The sequence below is a fragment of the Pseudophryne corroboree genome, chromosome 10 (genome assembly GCF_028390025.1).
Source record: "Pseudophryne corroboree isolate aPseCor3 chromosome 10, aPseCor3.hap2, whole genome shotgun sequence".
In the NCBI taxonomy this organism is placed as follows: Eukaryota; Metazoa; Chordata; class Amphibia; order Anura; family Myobatrachidae; genus Pseudophryne; species Pseudophryne corroboree.
The window spans coordinates 371,075,093-371,093,475 of NC_086453.1; the positions used below are offsets into that span (position 1 = coordinate 371,075,093).

Below are 18,383 nucleotides of genomic sequence, written 5' to 3' on the forward strand. Positions count from 1 at the left end.
CATACTGTGTATATGGGAGAGAGTGGGGTCCTGTCACATACTGTGTACACGGGAGAGAGTGAGGTCCTGTCACATAGTGTGTATATGGGAGAGAGTGAGGTCCTGTCACATACACACGGGAGAGAGTGGGGTCCTGTCATGGACACGGAAGAGAGGAAGAGAATGGGGTTCTGTCACATAGGGTGTGGTATGAGATGCCGGTGGCCAGCATATTGGCGTCGGGATCCCGACCGCTGGCTTGCCAACAGCTGGGCAGGCGCAAATAAGCTCCTTGCGGGCTCGCCACGCTGCGGGCAGTGACACTCTACCTATTCTCCCTCCAGGGGGTCGTGGACCCCCAAGAGGGAGAAAAGGTGTCGGTATGCTGGCTGTCGGGATTCCGGCGCCGGTATACTGTGCGCCAGGATCCCAACAACCGGTATATTGAATACCACCCGTCACATATACAGTCCTGTCACATACACGGGAGAGAGTGGGGTCCTGTCACATACACGGGAGAGAGTGGGGTCCTGTCACATACACGGGAGAGAGTGGGGTTCTGTCACATACACGGGAGAGAGTGGGGTTCTGTCACATACACGGGAGAGAGTGGGGTTCTGTCACATACACGGGAGAGAGTGGGGTTCTGTCACATACACGGGAGAGAGTGGGGTCCTGTCACATACACGGCAGAGAGTGGGGTCCTGTCACATACACGGGAGAGAGTGGGGTCCTGTCACATATGGGTGGGGTCCTGTCACATACACGGGAGAGAGTGGGGTCCTGTCACATACACGGGAGAGAGTGGGGTCCTGTCACATATGGGTGGGGTCCTGTCACATACACGGGAGAGAGTGGGGTCCTGTTACATACACGGGAGAGAGTGGGGTCCTGTCACATACACGGGAGAGAGTGGGGTCCTGTCACATACACGGGAGAGAGTGGGGTCCTGTCACATACACGAGAGAGAGTGGGGTCCTGTCACATACACGGGAGAGAGTGGGGTCCTGTCACATATGGGTGGGGTCCTGTCACATACACGGGAGAGAGTGGGGTCCCGTCACATACACGGGAGAGAGTGGGGTCCTGTCACATACACTGGAGAGAGTGGGGTCCTGTCACATACACGGGAGAGAGTGGGATCCTGTCACATACACGGGAGAGAGTGGGGTCCTGTCACATACACGGGAGAGAGTGGGGTCCTGTCACATACACGGGAGAGAGTGGGGTCCTGTCACATACACGGGAGAGAGTGGGGTCCTGTCACATACACGGGAGAGAGTGGGGTACTGTCACATACACGGAGGAGAGTGGGGTCCTGTCACATACACGGGAGAGAGTGGGGTTCTGTCACATACACGGGAGAGAGTGGGGTCCTGTCACATATGGGTGGGGTCCTGTCACATACACGGGAGAGAGTGGGGTTCTGTCACATACACGGTAGAGAGTGGGGTCCTGTCACATACACTGGAGAGAGTGGGGTTCTGTCACATACACGGGAGAGAGTGGGGTCCTGTCACATATGGGTGGGGTCCTGTCACATACACGGGAGAGAGTGGGGTTCTGTCACATACACGGGAGAGAGTGGGGTTCTGTCACATACACGGGAGAGAGTGGGGTCCTGTCACATACACGGGAGAGAGTGGGGTTCTGTCACATACACGGGAGAGAGTGGGGTCCTGTCACATATGGGTGGGGTCCTGTCACGGACACGAGAAAGTGGGGTACTGGTCCAAACCTAGGGGATAATGGGGTCCTGCGGTATACACATGTACACAAGTTAAACTAAGATTGCTTTGGTGAATTTAAATGTGTTTCACGGCTTTTCCTGGTCTTTCTAGACCCGCTTAATTCTGTCCCCCTCCATCCTTTGCCGGTGGGGAGTCCCCGGACAGATTCCGACCATGACCGAGCAGATGACCCTTCTGGGGACCCTTAATGGTCATAATGGTTGGGTCACCCAAATAGCAACCACCCCGCAGTTCCCAGACATGATCCTCAGCTCTTCCCGGGATAAGACTGTCATCATATGGAAGCTGACTCGTGATGGTCCAAACTACTGTGCCCCCCAGCGCGCCCTGCGTGGTCACTCCCACTTTGTCAGTGATGTTGTCATCTCATCCGATGGACAGTTTGCTGTGTCGGGGTCCTGGGATGGGACTTTACGGCTGTGGGACCTTACCACTGGCACCACCACAAGACGCTTTGTGGGTCACACAAAGGATGTTCTGAGTGTGGACTTCTCTGCAGACAACCGTCAGATTGTGTCCGGGTCCCGTGACAAGACCATCAAGTTGTGGAACACCCTGGGAGTGTGTAAATACACAGTGCAGGAGGACTCTCACTCGGAATGGGTATCCAGTGTCCGTTTCTCACCCAACAGCAGCAGCCCCATCATCGTATCCTGCGGATGGGACAAGATGGTGAAGATTTGGAATCTGGCTAACTGCAAACTAAAGACCAACCACATTGGCCACAGGAGCTTCCTAAACACTGCGACTGTGTCTCCTGACGGATCACTGTGCGCCTCTGGGGGCAAGGATGGACAAGCCATGCTGTGGGATTTGAACGAGGGGAAACACTTGTACAACCTCGATGGTGGAGACATCATCCATGCCCTGTGTTTCAGCCCTAACCGTTACTGGCTGTGTGCTGCCACTGGGCCAAGCATCAAAATCTGGGATCTAGAGGGTAAGATTGTTATAGATGAACTGAAACAGAAAGTGATTGGTGCAAGCCGCAAAGCTCAGCCACCGCAATGTACTTCCCTGGCCTGGTCAGCAGATGGACAGTCTCTCTTCGCTGGCTACACGGACAACATGATCAGAGTCTGGCAAGTGACAACTGGAACCCGCTAAGACGTATCTGACAGGAACAAGGATACACTTTTGTTTTAAAACACCAGCTTAATACAGAGTCTACTCTTGTAATATCAACCTGTGACTAATAAAAAGACAAAAATTGCTATTAAAAAAGACGCGTTTCTAGGGGTCAATATTGTACGTTTCATCGGTAGTGATAGACACGGCCAGTGCCGTAACTTTTAGTGCCCTGTGCCAGAAAAAGAATTGGTGCCCACCATATTTGAAACAGGGACAGTGTAAGACGAAAATAGTGTCTGTTATTTACATTACACCACAAAGTATTACCCCTTATACATATTACACCACAGTGGAGGCCCTTATACACATTACACCACAGTAGAGGCCCTTATACATATTACACCGCAGTAGAGGCCCTTATACACATTACACCGCAGTAGAGGCCCTTATACATATTACACCACAGTAGAGGCCCTTATACACATTACACCACAGTAGAGTCCCTTATACAATATTATGCCAGGTAGAGCCCATTATGCCAGTTAGTCACTGATGCACATTATTCTAGGTAGAGCCCTGATACACATTATTCCAGGTAATGCCCCTGATACACATTATGACAGGTAGAGCCCACAATACTGCAACCACAGAGCGGGAAGCCAGGAGGGACACACTGTCAGGCTTACAAGCTACAGCTTTGCCCAGCTACCATGTTGTCCAACACTATATAACAAGTATTCGGATCGCTGCAGCTACCTAGCTCTGCAACACTTTGCCGCTCGAACCTGTGTGTGTTGCCGGCGGTTCTGCGCCCACAGTGCACATACGCTGTGTGCCAGGCACCACTGGCACACTCATAGTTATGGCTCGCAACACGGCAGAGTGACTTGATTTTGATATATTGTATCTACAGGGTTATGGATCAATGGGTCGACATGGATTAGGTCGATTAGTTGGATTAGGGGTTGATAGTGAATAAGTTGACCGCTGTTGGTCAACATTCAAATAGTCAACACATTAAAATGGTCGACACATAAAAAGGTTGACATGACATTTGTACACTTTTTTGTGTTTTCTTTTGCGTAACATGTCCGGGACCCCTCATTAGTGTATGGTGCCCCCTTTTCTGCGGGCAAGGTGCCTCGCTCCACTATCACTGCGCTCGGCACTGATTACTATTCCAAATTGTAGTCCACGTGGATGGTAAAAAATGAAAAAGTAAAAAAAAAACCCAAACCTGACACTTTTTTATGTGTCGCTTTGTCTCGTGACGACCATTTCAACATGCCAAGCTTTTTCCTGTGTCGACGATGTCGGTGTCGACCAAAAGTGGTTGGCCTATTGACTGTCGACCTAATCCATGTCGACCTACCATCCGGATACCATCTTCAGAGATCCCAGACATCAGACGCGTGTAATGCTAAGCATTTGGCAGCATCTAGGAGCACTTGGTATAATTACTGTGCAGGTTTAGGCACAATAATACCACTTTCAGACAGAAATGTCCATAATACCCGGCTTTTACCCTGAATTTGAGGGCCGGGTAATTTTGCCGGTCCTAGCCTGAAGCCTCTTTCACATATAGCAAATTACTGGCCCAAGCATTTCTACCCGGTAATTTGCAGATCAACACAGGTATTTCTGTATGAAACGATCAACCTAGCCGTAATTAATGGATCTTCGACCCTGGTAAAAACCAGGGTGGAAGTCTCAGGAAGTTCGACCCGGGTCGACCTTTGACACAGATAAAGGACCCGTGTTGATCGGCATATTAAATGTGCATGTCCCGGTAAACTGCTTTTCTATGTGCAAGGGGTTACCGGTGATAAAATGCAGCTTTTATTTGACATATGGGGCTATATTTACGAAGCAGCAGCTTTTCTAAGCCAATGGTTATCGCTGTCTTGGTGTTGACAATGTAAATCGGCGCTCACAGTCAGTGTAAGGTATGACGGCTCTACAGCGAATGTCAATGCCACTGCAAATATCCAGCTGCAACCCGCCGAGATGCAAAAGATGCCGTTTCGGAAATATAACCCATGGTCATGCTGGTGACTTGGTGGCAAAGCTGTATGTATGGACCACATACATCTATACACCGTGCTCCGTCACCTGTCCTGTATGATGTCTCTGTTATATGAGCATGTAATGAGCACATTATACCTGCACCCTCTGGCTCTGAGGCAACTGAATGTTCATAAAAGTCTTGTTACGTTGTGTTGGTTGTAGCACGCTGAGGACACCACATATACATCACATATAGAGGATGGAAGAGACGCAGGAGAAGACTTCTCAGTATTGAACAGTGTGGCGGATATTCAGCAGCCACAAGATGTCACCTCATCTGTCCCGTTATCTGAGGAGGAACACGAGGTACAGTCTCTATAATACCGGGGAATATTCTGGAGCCTCAGTCTCTATAATACCGGGGAATATTCTGGAGCCTCAGTCTCTATAATACCTGGGAATATTCTGGAGCCTCAGTCTCTATAATACCGGGAAATATTCTGGAGCCTCAGTCTCTATAATACCGGGAAATATTCTGGAGTCTCAGTCTCTATAATACCGGGAAATATTCTGGAGCCTCAGTCTCTATAATACCGGGAAATATTCTGGAGCCTCAGTCTCTATAATACCGGGAAATATTCTGGAGCCTCAGTCTCTATAATACCGGGAAATATTCTGGAGCCTCAGTCTCTATAATACCGGGAAGTATTCTAGAGCCTCAGTCTCTATAATACCGGGAAATATTCTGGAGCCTCAGTCTCTATAATACCGGGGAATATTCTGGAGTATCAGTCTCTATAATACCGGGAAATATTCTGGATCCTCAGTCTCTATAATACCGGGAAATATTCTGGAGCCTCAGTCTCTATAATACCGGGAAATATTCTGGAGCCTCAGTCTCTATAATACCGGGAAATATTCTGGAGCCTCAGTCTCTATAATACCGGGAAATATTCTGGAGCCTCAGTCTCTATAATACCGGGAAATATTCTGGAGCCTCAGTCTCTATAATACCGGGCAATATTCTGGAGCCTCAGTCTCTATAATACCGGGCAATATTCTGGAGCCTCAGTCTCTATAATACCGGGGAATATTCTGGAGCCTCAGTCTCTATAATACCGGGCAATATTCTGGAGCCTCAGTCTCTATAATACCGGGCAATATTCTGGAGCCTCAGTCTCTATAATACCGGGCAATATTCTGGAGCCTCAGTCTCTATAATACCGGGCAATATTCTGGAGCCTCAGTCTCTATAATACCGGGCAATATTCTGGAGCCTCAGTCTCTATAATACCGGCCAATATTCTGGAGCCTCAGTCTCTATAATACCGGGAAATATTCTGGAGTCTCAGTCTCTATAATAAAGGGCAATGTTCTGGAGTCTCAGTCTCTATAATACAGGGCAATATTCTGGAGCCTCAGTCTCTATAATAAAGGGCAATGTTCTGGAGTCTCAGTCTCTATAATACAGGGCAATATTCTGGAGTCTCAGGGGTAAATTTACTAAGATGGGAGTTCTATTTAAGATGGGATGTTGCCCATAGCAACCAATCAGATTCCAGGTATTATCTTCTAGAAGGTGCTAGATAAATGAGAAGTGGAATCTGATTGGTTGCTATGGGCAACATCACATCTTAAATAGAACTCCCATCTTAGTAAATTTACCCCTCAGTCTCTATAATACTGGGCAATATTCTGGAGTCTCAGGAGGTCATTCAGATTTTGTAAGCTTGCGAGCAGTGCCTTCCTACCTCTGTCTGTCTGTTTTTACCCAGTTTTGTTCTATTACTGTTGTTCTAATTGTAAAGCGCAACGGAATATGCTGCGCTATATAAGAAACTGCTAATAAATAAATAAATAATAGCAGCAAATTTGTTAGCAGGTGGGTAAAACCATGTGCACTGCAGGGGGGGGCAGATGTAACATGTGCATAGAGAGTTAGATTTGGGTGGGTTATATTGTTTCTGTGCAGGGTAAATACTGGCTGCTTTATTTATACACTGCAATTTAGATTGCAGATTGAACACACGACACCCAAATCTAACTCTCTCTGCACATGTTACATCTGCCCCCCCTGCAGTGCACATGGTTTTGCCCACCTGCTAACAAACTTGCTGCTGCGATCATGTCTGAATTAGGCCCTCAGTCTCTATAATACCGAGCAATATTCTGGAGTCTATAAAAGTCTTGTTACGTTGTGTTGATTGTAGCACGCTGAGGACACCACATATACATCACATATAGAGGATGGAAGAGACGCAGGAGAAGACTTCTCAGTATTGAACAGTGTGGCGGATATTCAGCAGCCACAAGATGTCACCTCATCTGTCCCGTTATCAGAGGAGGAACACGAGGTACAGTCTCTATAATACCGGGGAATATTCTGGAGCCTCAGTCTCTATAATACCGGGGAATATTCTGGAGCCTCAGCCTCTATAATACCAGGCAATATTCTGGAGTCATAGGGGTACATTTACTAAGCAGTGATAAGAGCGGAGAAGTGAGCCAGTGGAGAAGTTGCCCGTGGCAACCAATCAACACTGAAGTAACATCTATAATTTGCATACTATAAAATGATACAGAGCTGCTGATTGGTTGATGGGGAATTATCTCCACTGGCTCACTTCTCCGCTCTTATCACTTCTTAGTAAATGTCCCCCTCAGTCTCTATAATACCAGGCAATATTCAGGAGACTCAGTCTCTATAATACCAGGCAATATTCTGGAGTCTCGGTCTATAATACAGGGCAGTATTCTGGAGTTTCTGATCAGTAATCTGTGCTGTCAGGATTCTGGACTGTCAACCTCCCTAGTATAGGTCAGTGTTCTGGACTGTCAACCTCCCTAGTATAGGTCAGGATTCTGGACTGTCAGCCTTCCTAGTATAGGTCAGGGTTCTGGTCGGTCAGTGTTCTGGACTGTCAACCTTCCTAGTATAGGTCAGGGTTCTGGACTGTCAACCTCCCTAGTATAGGTCAGGATTCTGGACTGTCAGCCTTCCTAGTATAGGTCAGTGTTCTGGACTGTCAACCTCCCTAGTATAGGTCAGTGTTCTGGACTGTCAGCCTCCCTAGTATAGGTCAGCCTCCCTAGTATAGGTCAGTGTTCTGGTCGGTCAGGATTCTGGACTGTCAACTTCCCTAGTATAGGTCAGTGTTCTGGACTGTCAACCTCCCTAGTATAGGTCAGTGTTCTGGACTGTCAGCCTTCCTAGTATAGGTCAGTGTTCTGGTCGGTCAGGATTCTGGACTGTCAACTTCCCTAGTATAGGTCAGTGTTCTGGACTGTCAGTCTTCCTAGTATAGGTCAGTGTTCTGGTCGGTCAGGATTCTGGACTGTAAACTTCCCTAGTATAGGTCAGTGTTCTGGACTGTCAACCTCCCTAGTATAGGTCAGGATTCTGGATTGTCAGCCTTCCTAGTATAGGTCAGTGTTCTGGTTGGTCAGTGTTCTGGACTGTCAACCTCCCTAGTATAGGTCAGTGTTCTGGACTGTCAACCTTCCTAGTATAGGTCAGTGTTCTGGTCGGTCAGTGTTCTTGACTGTCAGCCTTCCTAGTATAGGTCAGTGTTCTTGACTGTCAGCCTTCCTAGTATAGGTCAGGGTTCTGGACTGTCAGCCTTCCTAGTATAGGTCGGTGTTCTGGACTGTCAACCTTCCTAGTATAGGTCAGTGTTCCGAACTGTCAACCTTCCTAGTATAGGTCAGGGTTCTGGACTGTCAACCTCCCTAGTATAGGTCAGTGTTCTGGACTGTCAACCTTCCTAGTATAGGTCAGTGTTCTTGACTGTCAGCCTTCCTAGTATAGGTCAGGGTTCTGGACTGTCAGCCTTCCTAGTATAGGTCGGTGTTCTGGACTGTCAACCTTCCTAGTATAGGTCAGTGTTCCGAACTGTCAACCTTCCTAGTATAGGTCAGGGTTCTGGACTGTCAACCTCCCTAGTATAGGTCAGTGTTCTGGACTGTCAACCTTCCTAGTATAGGTCAGTGTTCTGGTCTGTCAGTGTTCTTGACTGTCAACCTCCCTAGTATAGGTCAGTGTTCCGAACTGTCAACCTTCCTAGTATAGGTCAGGGTTCTGGACTGTCAACCTTCCTAGTATAGGTCAGGGTTCTGGACTGTCAGCCTTCCTAGTATAGGTCAGGGTTCTGGACTGTCAGCCTTCCTAGTATAGGTCGGTGTTCTGGACTGTCAGCCTTCCTAGTATAGGTCGGTGTTCTGGACTGTCAGCCTTCCTAGTATAGGTCGGTGTTCTGGACTGTCAGCCTTCCTAGTATAGGTCAGTGTTCCGGTCAGTCAGGATTCTGGACTGTCAACCTCCCTAGTATAGGTCAGTGTTCTGGACTGTCAACCTCCCTAGTATAGGTCAGTGTTCTGGACTGTCAACCTCCCTAGTATAGGTCAGGATTCTGGACTGTCAGCCTTCCTAGTATAGGTCAGTGTTCTGGACTGTCAACCTCCCTAGTATAGGTCAGTGTTCTGGACTGTCAACCTCCCTAGTATAGGTCAGTGTTCTGGACTGTCAACCTTCCTAGTATAGGTCAGTGTTCTAGTCGGTCAGTGTTCTTGACTGTCAGCCTTCCTAGTATAGGTCAGGGTTCTGGACTGTCAGCCTTCCTAGTATAGGTCAGTGTTCTGGACTGTCAACCTCCCTAGTATAGGTCAGTGTTCTGGACTGTCAACCTTCCTAGTATAGGTCAGTGTTCTGGTCGGTCAGTGTTCTGGACTGTCAATCTCCCTAGTATAGGTCAGTGTTCTGGTAGGTCAGTGTTCTGGACCGTCAACCTTCCTAGTATAGGTCAGTGTTCTAGTCGGTCAGTGTTCTTGACTGTCAGCCTTCCTAGTATAGGTCAGGGTTCTGGACTGTCAGCCTTCCTAGTATAGGTCAGTGTTCTGGACTGTCAACCTCCCTAGTATAGGTCAGTGTTCTGGACTGTCAACCTTCCTAGGATAGGTCAGGGTTCTGGTCGGTCAGTGTTCTGGACTGTCAACCTTCCTAGTATAGGTCAGTGTTCTGGTCGGTCAGTGTTCTGGACTGTCAACCTTCCTAGTATAGGTCAGGGTTCTGGACTGTCAGCCTTCCTAGTATAGGTCAGGGTTCTGGACTGTCAGCCTTCCTAGTATAGGTCGGTGTTCTGGACTGTCAGCCTTCCTAGTATAGGTCGGTGTTCTGGACTGTCAACCTTCCTAGTATAGGTCAGTGTTCTGGTCTGTCAGTGTTCTGGACTGTCAACCTCCCTAGTATAGGTCAGTGTTCCGAACTGTCAACCTTCCTAGTATAGGTCAGGGTTCTGGACTGTCAACCTCCCTAGTATAGGTCAGTGTTCTGGACTGTCAACCTTCCTAGTATAGGTCAGTGTTCTGGTCTGTCAGTGTTCTGGACTGTCAACCTCCCTAGTATAGGTCAGTGTTCCGAACTGTCAACCTTCCTAGTATAGGTCAGGGTTCTGGACTGTCAACCTTCCTAGTATAGGTCAGGGTTCTGGACTGTCAGCCTTCCTAGTATAGGTCAGGGTTCTGGACTGTCAGCCTTCCTAGTATAGGTCGGTGTTCTGGACTGTCAGCCTTCCTAGTATAGGTTGGTGTTCTGGACTGTCAGCCTTCCTAGTATAGGTCGGTGTTCTGGACTGTCAGCCTTCCTAGTATAGGTCAGTGTTCTGGTCGGTCAGGATTCTGGACTGTCAACCTCCCTAGTATAGGTCAGTGTTCTGGACTGTCAACCTCCCTAGCATAGGTCAGTGTTCTGGACTGTCAACCTCCCTAGTATAGGTCAGGATTCTGGACTGTCAGCCTTCCTAGTATAGGTCAGTGTTCTGGTCGGTCAGTGTTCTGGACTGTCAACCTCCCTAGTATAGGTCAGTGTTCTGGACTGTCAACCTCCCTAGTATAGGTCAGTGTTCTGGACTGTCAACCTCCCTAGTATAGGTCAGTGTTCTGGACTGTCAACCTTCCTAGTATAGGTCAGTGTTCTAGTCGGTCAGTGTTCTTGACTGTCAGCCTTCCTAGTATAGGTCAGGGTTCTGGACTGTCAGCCTTCCTAGTATAGGTCAGTGTTCTGGACTGTCAACCTCCCTAGTATAGGTCAGTGTTCTGGACTGTCAACCTTCCTAGTATAGGTCAGTGTTCTGGTCGGTCAGTGTTCTGGACTGTCAATCTCCCTAGTATAGGTCAGTGTTCTGGACTGTCAACCTTCCTAGTATAGGTCAGTGTTCTGGTAGGTCAGTGTTCTGGACTGTCAACCTTCCTAGTATAGGTCAGTGTTCTAGTCGGTCAGTGTTCTTGACTGTCAGCCTTCCTAGTCTAGGTCAGTGTTCTGGACTGTCAACCTCCCTAGTATAGGTCAGTGTTCTGGACTGTCAACCTTCCTAGTATAGGTCAGTGTTCTAGTCGGTCAGTGTTCTTGACTGTCAGCCTTCCTAGTATAGGTCAGGGTTCTGGACTGTCAGCCTTCCTAGTATAGGTCAGTGTTCTGGACTGTCAACCTCCCTAGTATAGGTCAGTGTTCTGGACTGTCAACCTTCCTAGTATAGGTCAGTGTTCTGGTCGGTCAGTGTTCTGGACTGTCAATCTCCCTAGTATAGGTCAGTGTTCTGGACTGTCAACCTTCCTAGTATAGGTCAGTGTTCTGGACTGTCAGCCTTCCTAGTATAGGTCAGGGTTCTGGACTGTCAGCCTTCCTAGTATAGGTCGGTGTTCTGGACTGTCAGCCTTCCTAGTATAGGTCGGTGTTCTGGACTGTCAACCTCTTAGTATAGGTCAGTGTTCTGGACTGTGTTGGGCGTCCCTCAGCATGTCAGTGTAAGTGATCAGCTACGATCAGGTTGGAATGACCCCCAAAGTCTCTGTAATACAGGACAGTATTCAGGAGTCTCAGCACATGTTACTCTCTCTGCACATGTTACATCTGCCCCACCTGCAGTGCACATGGTTTTGCCCAACTACTAACAAATTTGCTGCTGCGATCAGGTCTGAACTACCCCCTCAGTCTCTATTATACAGGGCAATATTCTAGAGTCTCAGTCTCTATAATACAGGGCAATGGGGGTCATTCCGAGTTGATCGTAGCTGTGCTAAATTTAGCACAGCTACGATCATGTTCCCAGACATGCGGGGGGACGCCCAGCACAGGGCTAGTCCGCCCCGCATGTCAGTCCGCCTCCCCCCCCCCCCCATCCCCGCACACGTACAAAAGCATCGCACAGAGGCGATGCTTTTGTACTTGTTGAGTAACTCCCGGCCAGCGCAGCCCCTGCGGCTGACCGGGAGTTGCTCGTCGATACCCCTTGTCGCAGCGGCTGCATGTGACGTCACACAGCCGCTGCGGCCCCCCCCCCCGCACGGTCCGGCCACGCCTGCATTGGCCGGACCGCGCCCCCAAAACTGCGGCCAAACACCGCCGTACCGCCCCCTCCCGCCCAGCGACCACCTCTGCCTGTCAGTCATCGCCAGGATCACTGCGGCGCCGGTGCATGCGCAGTTCCGACCCGATCGCTGCGCTGCGAACAACTGCATCGAGCGATCGGATCGGAATGACCCACAATATTCTGGAGTCTGTCTCTGTAATACCAGGCAATATTCTGGAGTCTGTCTCTGTAATACCAGGCAATATTCTGGAGTCTGTCTCTGTAATACAGGGCAATATTCTGGAGTCTATAAAAGTCTTGTTACGTTGTGTTGATTGTAGCACGCTGAGGACACCACATATACATCACATATAGAGGATGGAGGAGACACAGGAGAAGACTTCTCAGTGTTGAACAGTGTGGAGGATATTCAGCAGCCACAAGATGTCACCTCGTCTGTCCCGTTATCAGAGGAGGAACACGAGGTACAGTCTCTATAATACCGGGGAATATTCTCGAGCCTCAGTCTCTATAATACCGGGGAATATTCTGGAGCCTCAGTCTCTATAATACCGGGGAATATTCTGGAGCCTCAGTCTCTATAATACCGGGGAATATTCTGGAGCCTCAGTCTCTATAATACCGGGAAATATTCTGGAGTCTCTGTCTCTATAATACCGGGAAATATTCTGGAGCCTCAGTCTCTATAATACCGGGAAATATTCTGGAGTCTCAGTCTCTATAATACCGGGAAATATTCTGGAGTCTCAGTCTCTATAATACCGGGGAATATTCTGGAGCCTCAGTCTCTATAATACCGGGAAATATTCTGGAGCCTCAGTCTCTATAATACCGGGCAATATTCTGGAGTCTCAGTCTCTATAATACCGGGGAATATTCTGGAGTCTCAGTCTCTATAATACAGAGCAATATTCTGGAGTCTCAGTCTCTATAATACAGAGCAATATTCTGGAGTCTCAGTCTGTATAATACCGGGCAATATTCTGGAGTCTCAGTCTCTATAATACCGGGCAATATTCTGGAGTCTGTCTCTATAATACCGGGAAATATTCTGGAGCCTCAGTCTCTATAATACCGGGCAATATTCTGGAGTCTCAGTCTCTATAATACCGGGGAATATTCTGGAGCCTCAGTCTCTATAACACAGAGCAATATTCTGGAGATTCAGTCTATAATACAGGGCAGTATTGTGGGGTTTCTGATTCAGTAATACAGATCAGTGATCTGTGCTGCCAGGATTCTGGACTGTCAGCCTTCCTAGTATAGGTCAGTGTGTTATATAGGTCAGTCCTCTCTGCTGTCAGTCTCTAGTACAGGTTAGTGCTCTGTACGATCAGTCTCATACAGGTCATTGGGGCAGATGTATTAACCTGGAGAAGGCATAAGGAAGTGATAAACCAGTGATAAGTGCAAGGTGATAAAGGCACCAGCCAATCAGCTCCAATATGTAAATGAACAGTTAGGAGCTGATTGGCTGGTGCGTTTATCACCTTGCACTTATCACTGGTTTATCACTTCCTTATGCCTTCTCCAGGTTAATACATCTGCCCCATTGTTCTGTACGATCAGTCTCTTATATAGGTTAGTGCTCTCTGCTGTCAGTCTCTTATGCAGGCCAGTGTTCTGTAATGTCAGTCTCTTTTATATACTGTAGGTCAGTGTTCTGTACTGTCAGTCTCATACAGTCATTGTTCTGTACTGCCAGTGTATTATACAGGTCAGTGCTTCATTCTATCAATGCCTTATACAGGTCAGTGTTCTGTACTGTCAGTCTCATACAGTCATTGTTCTGTACTGTCAGTGTATTATACAGGTCAGTGCTCTGTTCCGTCATTGCCTTATACGGGTCAGTGTTCTGTACTGTCAGTCTCATACAGTCATTGTTCTGTACTGTCAGTGTATTATACAGATCAGTGCTCTGTTCTACCAATGCCTTATACAGGTCAGTGTTCTGTACTGTCAGTCTTTGACAGGTCAGTGCTCTGTTCTGTCATTGCCTTATACAAGTCAGTGTTCTGTACTGTCAGTCTTTAACAGGTCAGTGCTCTGTTCTGTCATTGCCTTATACAAGTCAGTGTTCTGTACGGTCAGTCTTTAACAGGTCAGTGCTCTGTTCTGTCATTGCCTTATACAAGTCAGTGTTCTGTACTGTCAGTCTTTAACAGGTCAGTGCTCTGTTCTGTCATTGCCTTATACAAGTCAGTGTTCTGTACTGTCAGTCTTTAACAGGTCAGTGCTCTGTTCTGTCATGGCCTTATACAGGTCAGTGTTCTGGACTGTCAGTCTTTTATACAGGTCAGTGCTCTGTTCTGTCAATGCCTTATACAGGTCAGTGTTCTGGACTGTCAGTCTCTTTTACAGGCCTGTGTTCTGTACTGTCAATCTCTTATAAAGGTTAGTGCTTTGTACTGTCAGTGCTAATAGTGAGTAAGACCGGCTTTTATCTGGCCTGTATTCTATTTTCCAACACTGACCATCAAGCTGAATGTGCAGTATATAGGATCAGTGAAAGATAATCGTGTAATCTTAACCTTCTTGATGACATAGGAGACATTCATGAAAATCAGCAACGAGGAAATTGTGGTGTTATCTACATGCCGGTGTGTAAGATCTAGTACATAAGGGGTTCTGGAGGTTGTATGATACATGAGTGTAGGTTCTAATACTATAGACATTACAGTTGTATAGGTGATATTATAATAGATAATGCTGGATAATGTTGTTACGTTGTGTTGATTGTAGCACACGGAGGACAATGCATTTACGTCACATATAGAGGATGGAAGAGACGGAGGAGAAGACGTCTCAGTATTGAACAGTGTGGCGGATATTCAGCCTCCAGGAGAACTCACCTCACCTGTCCCGTTACCTGAGGAGGAACACGAGGTACAGTCTCTATAATACCAGGCAATATTCTGTAGTCTCAGTCTCTATAATACCGGGCAATAAACTGTAGTCTCAGTCTCTATAATACCGGGCAATATTCAGGAGTCTCAGTCTCTATAATACCGGGCAATATTCAGGAGTCTCAGTCTCTATAATACCGGCCAATATTCTGGAGTCTCAGTCTCTAAAATACCGGCCAATATTCTGGAGTCTCAGCCTCTATAATACCGGGCAATATTCAGGAGTCTCAGCCTCTATAATACTGGGCAATATTCTGGACTCTCAGTCTCTATAATACCGGGCAATATTCAGGAGTCTCAGTCTCTATAACACAGGGCAATATTCTGGAGTCTCAGTCTCTATAATACCAGGCAATATTCTGGAGTCTCAGTCTCTATAATACCGGGAAATATTCTGGAGTCTGTCTCTATAATACAGGGCAATATTCAGGAGTCTCAGCCTCTATAATACCGGGCAATATTCTGGACTCTCAGTCTCTATAATACCGGGCAATATTCAGGAGTCTCAGTCTCTATAACACAGGGCAATATTCAGGAGTCTGTGTCTCTAAAATACCGGCCAATATTCTGGAGTCTCAGCCTCTATAATACCGGGCAATATTCATGAGTCTCAGCCTCTATAATACCGGGCAATATTCTGGAGTCTCGGTCTCTATAATACCGTGCAATATTCTGGAGTCTCAGTCTCTATAATACAGGGCAATATTCTGGAGTCTCAGTCTCTATAATACCAGGCAATATTCTGGAGTCTCAGTCTCTATAATACCAGGCAATATTCTGGAGTCTCAGTCTCTATAATACAGGGCAATATTCTGGAGTCTGTCTCTATAATACAGGGCAATATTCTGGAGTCTCAGTCTCTATAATACCGGGAAATATTCTGGAGTCTGTCTCTATAATACCGGGAAATATTCTGGAGTCTCAGTCTCTATAATACCAGGCAATATTCTGTAGTCTCAGTCTCTATAATACCGGGCAATATTCAGGAGTCTCAGTCTCTATAATACAGGGAAATATTCTGGAGTCTCAGTCTCTATAATACCGGGCAATATTCTGGAGTCTGTCTCTATAATACCGGGATATATTCTGGAGTCTCAGTCTCTATAATACAGGGCAATATTCTGGAGTCTCAGTCTCTATAACACAGGGCAATGTTCTGGAGTCTCAGTCTCTATAATACCGTGCAATATTCTGGAGTCTCAGTCTCTATAATACCGGGCAATATTCTGCAGTCTCAGTCTCTATAATACCAGGTAATATTCTGGAGTCTCAGTTTCTATAATACCGGGCAATATTCTGGAGTCTCAGTCTCTATAATACCGGGCAATATTCTGGAGTCTCAGACTCTATAATACCAGGTAATATTCTGGAGTCTCAGTTTCTATAATACCAGGTAATATTCTGGAGTCTCAGTCTCTATAATACCGGGCAATATTCTGGAGTCTCAGTCTCTATAATACAGGGCAATGTTCTGGAGTCTGTCTCTATAATACAGGGCACTATTCTGGAGTCTCAGTCTCTATAATACAGGGCAATGTACTGGAGTCTCAGGCTCTATAATACAGGGCAATGTTCTGGAGTCTCAGTCTTTATAATACAGGGCAATATTCTGGAGTCTCAGTCTCTATAATACAGGGCAGTGTTCTGGAGTCTGAGACTCTGTAATACAGGGCAGTGTACTGGAGTCTGAGACTCTGTAATACAGGGCAGTGTTCTGGAGTCTGAGACTCTGTAATACAGGGCAGTGTTCTGGAGTCTGAGACTCTGTAATACAGGGCAGTGTTCTGGAGTCTGAGACTCTGTAATACAGGGCAGTGTTCTGGAGTCTGAGACTCTGTAATACAGGGCAGTGTACTGGAGTCTGAGACTCTGTAATACAGGGCAGTGTACTGGAGTCTGAGACTCTGTAATACAGGGCAGTGTTCTGGAGTCTGAGACTCTGTAATACAGGGCAGTGTTCTGGAGTCTGAGACTCTGTAATACAGGGCAGTGTTCTGGAGTCTGTAGACCTGTAACCCCTGGTTTTATGATTTGCTCATTGTGTTATATTACTATTATGTAGTGCAATGTTTTGCTGACCTTCCTCATCGCTTTGTGGTTGTGACACCATGTTGTGACTTTGTAGCCTGCTGATTGTAGTGCAGACACACCACACACAGAAGGTGTAACTGATAGAGGAGAGGGCAGCGCAACCCCGGACATGTCAGTGCACATACAGTCGCTACCAGATCATCCGCCATCATCTGACCAGTTATCCGAGCTGGAACACAAGATGCTATGGGAAACCTACTCTAAAGATACAATCTCTTCCCTATTGGAATAGCATGCTGCACCGTCCCTTACAGTTTCGTAGCTGTGGCTGGAAACACCCTGTAATACCTACAGCGGGCGTTCTGTATGTAGCTGGCGTATTTAATGGCGCCAAATTCACTATCCAGTCTCCAGTTTGGAATCAATTTAACACAAACACTGAACTGTTTGGGGGGATCTGTTGGGCATTTCCTGTGCTGGGTTTCCTATTGTCTCCTTTTTGGGGTGTGGGGTGTCTATAAGGGAGACTAAGCTGACTTTTGTATTCTGTTTTCACTTTTATCAACCACAGCAGAATATATATGTCAGTTAGATTAAATGAATGGCTTCACTAGATGATATACAGAGAAATGGGTTATGGGGAAGAGAAAGCATGCAATGGAACTGTACTACATAGTGAGGACTGGACGCAGCCTTACAAGTACCATGATAGAAATAAAATAAAGTCCTTTAAAATAATATTTTTGTACACCTAGATACTGGACCACAGGCAGGTAATCTTCTGGGAGATAGTTTGTTATATTCCACCCAAAACTGCAAATTCGTGTCCTGTTTACACTCTATATTCAACAAATATGATGGGTAAAAACACTACTGTCCAACCAGTGAGGGCCTATCAATCATTTCTCTTACGTCCTAGAGGATGCTGGGGACTCCGTAAGGACCATGGGGAATAGACGGGCTCTGCAGGAGACATGGGCACTCTAAAGACTTTAGATGGGTGTGCACTGGCTCCTCCCTCTATGCCCCTCCTCCAGACCTCAGTTAGATCCTGTGCCCAGAGGAGACTGGGTGCATTACAGGGAGCTCTACTGAGTTTCTCTGAAAAATAATTTTGTTAGGTTTTTTATTTTCAGGGAGCACTGCTGGCAACAGGCTCCCTGCATCGTGGGACTGAGGAGAGAGAAACAGACCTACTTAAGTGATAGGCTCTGCTTCTTAGGCTACTGGACACCATTAGCTCCAGAGGGAGTCGGAACGCAGGTCTCACCCTC

At 47.0% G+C, this 18,383-nt stretch overlaps 2 protein-coding genes across 2 annotated transcripts in view; both read left to right on the forward strand.

Annotated features, from left to right (window-relative positions):
• The window catches only part of LOC134966751 (uncharacterized), a 254,429-nt gene that overhangs the window by 90,798 nt on the left and 145,248 nt on the right, over positions 1-18,383 (forward strand). The window contains exons 4-7 of the mRNA XM_063943737.1: positions 5,031-5,174; positions 7,019-7,162; positions 12,493-12,636; positions 14,915-15,058. Of these exons, the coding sequence (XP_063799807.1) occupies positions 5,031-5,174; positions 7,019-7,162; positions 12,493-12,636; positions 14,915-15,058 (576 nt within the window). The remainder of the gene's footprint in view (positions 1-5,030; positions 5,175-7,018; positions 7,163-12,492; positions 12,637-14,914; positions 15,059-18,383) is intronic.
• LOC134965688 (small ribosomal subunit protein RACK1-like) lies at positions 1,830-2,929 on the forward strand. Its single transcript, XM_063942006.1, has one exon. It carries the CDS (start codon positions 1,884-1,886, stop codon positions 2,835-2,837), a length of 954 nt encoding a protein of 317 aa, XP_063798076.1. The 5' UTR covers positions 1,830-1,883; the 3' UTR covers positions 2,838-2,929.

Coding starts and splice junctions, on each gene's coding strand:
- LOC134965688 (XM_063942006.1), top strand. CDS start 1,884: ATGACCGAGCAGATGACCCTTCTGGGGACCCTTAATGGTCATAATGGT.